We start from the raw sequence: 9,599 nt of genomic DNA on the forward strand, positions 1-9,599 counted from the left end.
GACATCTGGCTCTTCCCGAGTCAGCCATACTTAAAAGTATTACCTATTGCCCAAATGCAATGAAGCTATGTGTGGGTGCGCGCACTATAAATGGAAACCGGCACGCAAACCGCATGCTCATCTTACATTTTACAGGGAAAGCTCTTATGAGATCACAACAACGGCCGCTTTTGCGCCGTAGTTGCCCGCCGCCGCCGCCTGTGTCCCTGACCGCTATCGCGCGAAATAAGAAATATATCCAGGATGGAACGGGGGTTCGAACCTGGGACCTCTGCGTGGAAGCCCAGTATTCTTCCTCAGAGACATCCCGGTGCTTATAACAGCCCATCAAAAACACCCTATACAGGTTTCACGTCGGGAAGAAACCACGTTAACATATGTAATATAGCGTGGTAGAAGAGTAAAATAACAACCAGGCGTCAAACAACGCGGGTTCTGTAACCAGGTATCCCACAATGCGAATTACGGAACTAGTGCGTTGTTGAATGCTTTCAACCTTACAGAGGACTCTGCCATAATTGTTCATCTTCACCAGGCACAGCATCAACAAAGTGCACATAATGCTTTACCGATGTTTAGCGGGTACCACGGTCCTCTGCAGAATGACGAAAAATGGTAGAGTGGCTGCTTCCCTACTTCACAAAAATTACGATTATATATAGCATAGCGGATTCCTCGCAAGTGCACTTCGATTGCTTGCCAAGGAAGCCCATAAAGCCCCCATGATTTATTTCCTCAGGGTCTCAATAAAGTTCTTTCCGCCTCTCCCTCTCTTTCTCACGTTACCGTGTGTTATATGCGTGGTGGGAGAGTGCAACAACCAGCGGGCGTCATACGATGCGAATTACGTAATTAGAGAATCATTTAAAGCTTCCAACTCCTCAAAAAGGGATGAGCCATAATTCTTCATCGTCATCAACCGTCGCATCAGCAAAGTGCACATAATGCCTCACCGATGTGTAGCTGGTACCTCGCGTCTCCGCAGAATGACGAATAATGCCGTAGAACTTCAAAAAAATTATGATTCATGGCGTAGTGGGTACCTCTTCAGTGTATTGTATAGTAGACCCAAGAGAGTTTATAACAGGCTCTAGAAATGTACCGCTCTTCCAGCTTTAGCTGTGACTGTGCTGCGCTTTCCGCTCAGGCCCGGCGTCTTTGTTTAGAACGCGGAGTAATATTGCGGAACTCGAAATTGAAGTATCCGTGCACCATCGCATGATGCGCGAAGGGTACGTGCCGTTAAACATCGCAGCGGCAATTGCGCACAACAAGCAAACACCGCGAATACTGCACAAACCAGCTCATGCTTGCGTCCGTTTAACGATTAAAGACGAAACTTTAGAGATCAAGGACGGCTGCTTGCACAGGCTCCGATATGGCGGCCGGAGCACAATGCTGGAGCGTGAAAGGTGTGGGGGGGCCGGGTGGGGGGGGGACATGGTGCTTCGCACGGATGCATTGGCTCCTTGTTTTATAACGAGCTCTTGGCGCTAGCACCAAGGGCGCTTTCAGTTGTGGCGTGTAGGCCGGCGTCAGGAGGAGTCAAGATGGCGGCGCTGGCCTCATTAGGCGTCCCACCAGAGCGGCGGTCATTCCGAATACTGACAAAACACCAACGTGTGGTTTTTAGTTCGAAGAGGTTGGACGATTCAGTGTATCACAGGCACGCCGCCCTTATGAGTGTTTAGTATGATGTAAGCCGTTCGGATACTGCGAACGGAGCCAACCGTACGAAAATTCATAAGTAAAGCTCTTTCTTTTCAGGAACAGGAGGGGCGCAGGTTATCCCTTTACCCTTCATTTTAAACTACCACTACGTACTGAACCTATGCGTGATTTTGCGAACCACTGGGACGGCATCGGTAAATAAGCACTGAACTGTATTACCATAATTTAAATATAATTCGTCAAAGACTACTTTTAGCGTAATTATGATGGCTGAAAGTTTCCATTAAGTCGCTTACACCTTGTACAAAATACACACACGCCTTTCAGTTTGATGTGGATGCTGTGCATGGCTTTGTGAGTTTTGCGTCAGACATCCGGAGTTACCCCGAGCTTAAACAGCTAATCTGGTAAAACCTGGAAGACGCTTGAGTTTCGTCATCAAAAGTGCAAGGTGATAGCGTAATCGGGGCTCGTTCGCATAGTCTTCTCATTTGCTTCCCACTCATCGCTTCGTGGAGGACGCCTCCACTGCGCCGCTAGAACAGGAACGTCTGGGAGCGTAACATTGACCGTTTTTACTCTCCTAGAATGCCTACTACAATACAGTTGCCTATTGCTCTTTACGCACCACCTTATCACTTGTAAGCTGAAAAAGGTGCGAAGCTGTGGCTAAAATGCGCATGCGAAGACCACGTAAAGAATAAAGTAGTCAAATGAGCGAAGAATTAGTTCTGTAAACGAGGTCAAGTGTATTCGGGAAAATGGTGCGATACACTTAGATTCAAAGTTTACTTGGTTTAAATCAAAATCGTTAGACACCTTTAAAAATTATCGCCTTTGGCAGAACGACATACAGCCATTCTTTCCTAACCACTCCAAAGAGTGTTGCTCCTATTTCGAAGGGACAGCCGCACTGATGCTTTGCTCATTCTCTTTCTCTCGCCCCTTATTACCCTCACCCTATCTAGAGTAGAAAACTGAACATCCTCTAGTTAACCTCACTGCATTTCCTGTGTTATCTATTTGCATGCAGACCTCCTCTAGAATGTGTAGCGTTGGAAATATTGTGCAATGAACGGGAAGCTTTCATTGAGAAGCCTTCCATGTGTCTCTCACTGTAGCTACTGCGTTGCTGAATGTCTCAGACCCTGAGTGGGAAACCTCGCTATAAGAGGGTGCACTCCGGAACCAGCTCGATCTGGTCACGAGAGCCCGCAGGGAGACCACGGGTCTAAGGGTGCTGTACTCAGGACTCGACCCACGACCAGAAACCACCACACACAATGCTGTCTGTGTTTTTCTTTTTAAATAAACGTTTCTCTCACCATTTCTGAGACCATGCCGCAGTAGAGCAACAACGTTGTGCGCCCGTGACACCGTACTTTCGAAGCTCCTAGACACTACGCGCAGAAGCCGGTTTTCCTACCCCATGAGCTTACCACCGTCGCTTTCCGAACGTATGAACCTCATGAACATCTTGTACCGGTGCAACTACAGCAAGGAGTTGGTCGGAGCAAAGAATTGCAGGAAGACGCTGACCCGCCCAAAATGTCGGGGAAAGAAGACGTAGATGTACAACCAGGCAACGACGCTCCCGGGGACGCACCAACGCGGAGCCATCGTAGGAAGTACAATCGTGTGGTATAGGACTCGTCGGGAAGAAGAAACTCACCGCCTATCCGTCGTTCTACGCTAACCCAATATGCTGCTGTCGCGAAAGCGCTCTTGCGTTTGACGGCTGATTTAGCAGTGCCCCTAGCAAGATACAGAATGAGGACAAAACAGCGGGAGGTTAGTTACAAACGCCTAAAAATCATTTAGAGGAATTTCACAGGATATTTTCGCGGTGTTTCATTAAAGCTCTTTGCTGACTTCCGAGTGAGAGAAGATCTGCGATTTTCTGCACAAAACTGCAATCGCGAGCGCTTACGCTGATACATTTAGGAAATTGAAGTCCAACGCGCAGCCTCATATTTATTGCAACCTGTTGTTCTTTGTGTTTCTTTACTGTCGCGATCATTGATCTTTTAGTGTCACACTATTTTTGTTGATGCTTCAATTGGCGTCCACTCTGCTTCACCATCTGAGGCAACAAACATCCTACCACCAAATTATTCGGCGTTATTTCGGCAGCAGTTCATAAGCTTTCTTTAAGAGAAAAAGTTACATGTTGTAAGCTTCATGGCGTCACCATTAGGCTTAAGGAGACTTAAAGCGTTATATTTATTTTATCAATATGCAGTTCAGTGCTTGTATTACGGAGATCGTCTAGTCATTCCGTAAAATAGCGTCTATGTGAGGTTTAGACAGTTAACTTTTAAAATTAGCAGTGTAGAAACATGTTGCACATATGTTGGTGAACGAAAGGGCTTTCCCTGGGAATGCTCATATAACTGGCTCCAAAGGCACAGTGTGCGTTGCTGGAGTGCTTCTTTCGGTATAGAGGAATACCTTTGTATTTCGAGTGACAACTTACCGCTCTCCCATAGAGTAACATAGTAGGCATAAAGAGTGGTCAACGGCCGCCTTCTGCGGCCCAGGCACGTAGGGTTCATGCCGACTCTTAGGTGGCGCAACCACATAAACTGCACTAGAAGCAATCGATCACCATGCTGGTATTAAATAACTTATCCATGAAAAGTAATATTTTAAAATGCTTAGTGAGTGGAATATATCTTCGTACTTTAAAAACGGCGCTTACCATGGCTTCAGCGCATCCGAACGCATCATTGTTAGGCCTTACCAAACCTGGATCATCTGCATTACAGGGACGCCATTGTTGTTACTCTAGGGCTTCAGCGGTACCCACGTTTACGCACTTTAAAAGAAAAGGTAGGCAAATCGGATTAATTTACGTTGCAATAAGCTTTCACAACTTGTCCCTAGGCCACAGATACCTAATAAAAAGCGTATTTTCAAACGCTATACCATGCGATTGAGGCAATTGAGCACAAGCGTTCTAGCGCGTATGAAAGCCTCCCCATGACACATCGAACAATTCAAACAACCGACATATTTCAAACCAAGGAAGCAAGTTTTATTGTGCAATAACACATAAAGCATGGCGAAAACATTTTTTTCTTGGAAAGAAATACTGGTTAAAAACCGCTGCCTGCTAATCACAAATAATCATGCTACAGTAACTTGAAGACGTTTCCAGTGGCGTAACCCCAAATGACCAGCCCAACATGGTATTTTGCAAGTAATTAACCAGTGCATTTTCGCAGAGGAGATAAGCTCACCTTCAATTAATCAATGTTGCCCGACCTTCTCTCATGAGCCTTTTTTGCCACTGACTACGCATACTTACCCAGCCGTATTTGTAAACAAGAAAGATAATATGAATGGCATTCCACTTACTGAAAACAATGTCAGCCTTGGCTACCACGATCGCGTTCTCCATTGTGAAATACACCGGAATTCGACATAACATCCTTGTGGCATGGCGCCACGCGCCGCGTAGTGTAAACGACGGACAGCCCAGAGCGCCCTCCCGGTGCGCGGATCGGTTTAAACCCCCAGAGCAGGCGCGTCCGGGCGCCTCTGAAATAAACGCTTTTTGTTACCAGCTAGCCGTGTGGAGAGTCGCTTTCTTTCGTGCTCCTCGAGCACACGACATGGTGTCAGAAGTGGGATCCTTCTGCCGTCTCTTCTAGCCTCTGCTCTCGTCGTCCTCAACGGTCTCCAACGGCCACGATGACGGACTCGGCTACGGCAGCTACGAACGCCGCGACAGGCCTCTCTTTAAAGCCTCCTCAGCCATTTACGTTTGATCAAGCCTCCGAGTGGCCTGCATGGATCCTCGAGTTCGACGACTACCGCTTGCATCGGGTCTCGTCCATCAAGAGCGTGAAATGCAGATGCGAACTCTGGTCTACGTAATGGGTCGCCAAGCGAGACAAATTTTCAACACGTTCTCGCTCTCCACGGACGACAGCAAAAACTTTGACCTTGTCAAGGCGAAGTTTGACTCTCACTTCCTCCAAGCGAGAAACGTCGTGTACGAGTCAGCGTGCTTCAACCGGCGGGAACAAGAGCCCTCCGAGACCGTCGACCGATAGGTCACCGCCCTATACAACATGGCAGACAGGTGCGACTACGGTGATTTGCGGGATCGCCTCATCCGCGACCGCTTCGTACTTGGACTCCGCGACAAGAAGCTCTGCGAAGCGCTACAGATGGACGCTAACCTCACACTCGCCATGGCGCTCGCTAAGGCACGCCAAAAGGAGTCCGTGCACAAGCAGCAGCAGCAGCATCAGCTCCTTCAGGCCTCCGGGGAACCGTCCTCTTTCAAGTCAGAGTACACCGGTCTCGACGCCGTCTCCCACAATCGTCGCGGCAAAGGCAAGAACCTACCGCGACCGCATAATAACGCCACGAAATCAAATAGTCAATCGTGTGGTTACTGCGGTGGAGCGCCTCATTCTCGTTCTCTGTGCCCAGCAAAGAGTGAGAAGTGCTCAAAGTGCAACACAAGGGGACATTTCGCTCGTGTTTGCAGAAAAGTTCCGTCAAGAAACATCTCAACGCTCGAGCAAGGAACCGCAGCGATGTTTCTTGGGGCCGTAGACCTACCAGCCGACGCTCAGCGCGACTCAAGGCTTGTCGAAGTCGACCTGAACGGCTATCCACTGATCGCAAAGATCGACACCGGTGCTCAAGTTTCTGTTGTCCCGGCTACGTTTGCTGGAATTCCTGAACATCTCCAGCCAGCAAGCGAAACCCTCTCAGGACCGAGCGGCAAGGCACTTCAGGTCGTCGGGAAATTTGACGCAACGATCACGTGGAGGTCGCGAAGGTCGAACCAAGTCGTTTACGTTGTGCAGCAGCTGAAGCATCCACTCCTTGGATTACCTGCCATCGAAGGCTTGGGATTAGTCAAGTTTCTGTGCGCCACGGAACGTGTTGAGGGACGATGTCCCGAACTTTTCAATGGTCTGGGTCTGCTGCCGGGTGCGTACACAATTCGCCTCAATCCCGCGGCTGTGCCGTATTCTGTGACCGTGGCAAGGCGCATTCCTGTGCCCCTACGGAAAGTAGTCGAGCAGGAGATCATCAGCATGCAACAACAAGGAGTGATCCGCCCTGTAGAAGGCCCTACGGACTGGTGCGCCGGAATTGTTCCGGTAGTGAAACCCTCAGGAGGTGTCCGAATATGCGTGGACTTCAACCGCCTCAACTCTTCAGTCCTCAGGGAAAGATTTCCCTCCCGTCAGTTGAACAGACGCTCGCTTTATTAGGTGAGGCAACCGTTTTCTCAAGACTAGATGCAAATTCAGGCTTTCACCAAATCCCTCTTTCCCCGGCATGTCAAGATCTGACAACATTCATTACGCCAGTTGGACGCTTTTGTTTCACGAGACTTCCATTCGGCATAACGTCAGCACCGGAGTATTTCCAAAAACGCATGTCCGAAATCCTGAGTGGACTAACAGGAGTCGTCCATCTCATGGACGACATTCTCGTCTTTGGCCGCGATCAAGCCGAGCACGACGGAAACCTTGACACGACTCTCAAGAAGCTTGCTTCCTCTGGAATCACCCTCAACCGCTCTAAATGCGCTTTCAGCGTGAAGGAGGTGACCTTCCTAGGCTGTGTCATCAGTAGTCAAGGCATACGTCCCGACCCTAAAAAAGTCGAGGCTATCAAGTGTCTCCCGCCGCCTACAGACGTCGCCGGAGTCCGCCGGATCTTAGGAATGGCGAACCATCTGGCAAGGTTCCTGCCAAATTTGGCCGAAAGGACAGCCGCTCTCCGCGTTCTCCTCAAGAAAACGTCGGAGTGGACATGGGGCCCCGCTCAGGAAAAAGACTTCCAAAACATCAAGGACCTCATCTGTTCGGACCAGTGCTTTGCAAAGTACCATCCGGAGTATCCTACTACACTCTCAGCAGACGCATCAGCCTACGGATTGGGCGCAGTACTGCTACAAGTGCAACCGGATGGGAACAACCGCCCAGTCGCATTCGCCTCAAGGTCCCTAACGCCCGCCGAAACGCGGTATGCTCAGATAGAAAAGGAAGCATTGGCTCTAACCTGGGGAGCCGAACGGTTCGAAGAATACCTGCGTGGTCTCACGGCAACCTTTCAAACAGATCATCAACCTTTGATCACCCTCCTGGGAAAAGAGTCTCTCGATCTGCTGCCACCACGAATTCAACGCTTCCGCATGCGCCTCATGCGCTTCAGTTACGTCATGCAGTACGTCCCAGGAAAAAGTATTACTACTGCTGACACTCTCTCGAGAGCACCAACTGCAAGCAGTTCGACAGCGGGAACTCTCACTTGTGATGAAGTGAGCGCCTACGTAGAGGGTGCACTCATGGGTCTGCAAACTTCCGCCTTCGATCCAAGTGAAGAACTCAAAAGAAGACGAGGTCTGCCAGCGTCTTCTGTGCTTTTGCCTCAACGGATGGCCGGAAAAACGCAGCGTCCCAGCCCCCCTCTCTCCGTTTTGGCAGTACCGAACAAGTCTGTCTGAAAACAATGGCTACCTGCTGTACGGAACGCGCCTGGTGATTCCTCATTCTCTGAGAAGCGAAATTCTCACTCGCCTACATGAGGGGCACCAAGGCATCGGGCGCTGCAGAGCAAGGGCAAGACAGTCTGTGTGGTGGCCAGGAATCTCCTCTGAACTCCAGCGAATGGTTTCTAACTGTGAAACTTGTGCTGTAAACCGACCGCAAAGAGCCGAGCCGCTTCTGCCGACAGTTACACCAGAGCTTCCATGGCAGATGGTGGGATCGACTTATTCCAACTTCGGGGAAAGAACTGCCTGATATGTGTGGACTATCGCTCACGGTACCCCGAGTTTGCACTCCTTGCTTCCACCTCCGCAGACGCCGTCATTAACCACCTCAAAAGCATTTTCGCTCGTCATGGCATCCGTGTGACAGTGGTATCCGACAACGGCCCGCAGTTCTCGAGCTCAGCATTCGCAGAATTCGCTAAAGCATACGGCTTCAGCCACACCACGAGCAGCCCTGTTCATCCGCAGGCCAGCGGGGAAGCGGAACGCGCCGTTCAAGCAGTGAAACATCTGCTCGAGAAAGCAGACGATCCGTACCTCACCCTACTGGCCTACAGAGACACGCCGGGGCCGACAGGCTTCAGCCCGGCTAAACTACTCATGCGACGCCAGCTACGCTCTCGAGTTCCTGCATTTCCTGCCCTCCTGGTTCCCGGAAACGTCGACAACAACAAGTGACGAAAAGGGACCTCGAAGCAAAACAACGCCAGAGGCGAAACTTCAACCGTCGTCATGCGGCTAAGGACCTACCAGCTCTCTCTCCAAACACCCGTGTCTGGGTGCGAGACCTCAAATGCGAGGGGGAGATAACTCAACAAGCAGACACTTCCCGCTCCTACTGGGTCCAAACAGAGCGCGGACACGTGCGTCGAAACAGAAAGATGCTCGTCCTATTGCCGGCCTCACAGAAGAAAGCGCAACCGCTTCCCTCCTCATTATTCTCCGACACTGACGACGAAGATTTCGAGCCGTCGACAGTCGCGGGACCGCTAGCTGCCCTCTACAATGGAGCTTCGTCACAGCGAGGTGACCCGCTGCGAACCGACAGCAATAATTCACTGCCCAAGCCAGTCAACGATGCTGCAGCAGAGACATCAAGGGTTCCAGCAACCACCACCCGTTCCGGCCGCAGAGTGTTTGTCATGGCGCCTCGCCTACTGTAACACGCACGCGCCGCGTAGTGTAAACGACGGACAGCCCAGCGCGCCCCTCCCGGTGCGCTGATCGGTTACACCCCAGAGCAGGCGCGTCCGGGCGCCTCTGAAATAAACGCTTCTGTTACCAGCTAGCCGTGTGGAGAGTCGCTTTCTTTCGTGCTCCTCGAGCACACGACAATCCTATCTCTAGATCACATTTTAATCGCTTGTGAAGTTGGTGAATTGTACTTTCGTTTAAT

At 50.4% G+C, this 9,599-nt stretch overlaps 1 protein-coding gene across 1 annotated transcript; it reads left to right on the top strand.

Moving 5' to 3' along the window:
• The first annotated feature begins 5,750 nt into the window (after positions 1 to 5,750).
• Positions 5,751 to 8,881, top strand: LOC119406527 (uncharacterized protein K02A2.6-like). Its single transcript, XM_037673267.1, has 4 exons — positions 5,751 to 6,018; positions 6,118 to 6,885; positions 7,059 to 8,051; positions 8,514 to 8,881. Exons 1-4 carry the CDS (start codon positions 5,751 to 5,753, stop codon positions 8,879 to 8,881), a joined length of 2,397 nt encoding a protein of 798 aa, XP_037529195.1.
• The last annotated feature ends 718 nt before the right edge of the window (positions 8,882 to 9,599 follow it).

Source organism: Rhipicephalus sanguineus, chromosome 10, assembly GCF_013339695.2.
Source record: "Rhipicephalus sanguineus isolate Rsan-2018 chromosome 10, BIME_Rsan_1.4, whole genome shotgun sequence".
Lineage (NCBI taxonomy): Eukaryota > Metazoa > Arthropoda > Arachnida > Ixodida > Ixodidae > Rhipicephalus > Rhipicephalus sanguineus.

Excerpts from the sequence above, each read along its gene's own strand:
- LOC119406527 (XM_037673267.1), top strand. The coding sequence starts at position 5,751 with ATGGCAGACAGGTGCGACTACGGTGATTTGCGGGATCGCCTCATCCGC. Across the intron at positions 6,019-6,117 it reads CCACAATCGTCGCGGCAAAG|CAAAGAGTGAGAAGTGCTCA; the intron begins GCAAGAACCTAC and ends CTCTGTGCCCAG. Across the intron at positions 8,052-8,513 it reads AGAACTCAAAAGAAGACGAG|ACGCCGTCATTAACCACCTC; the intron begins GTCTGCCAGCGT and ends CCACCTCCGCAG.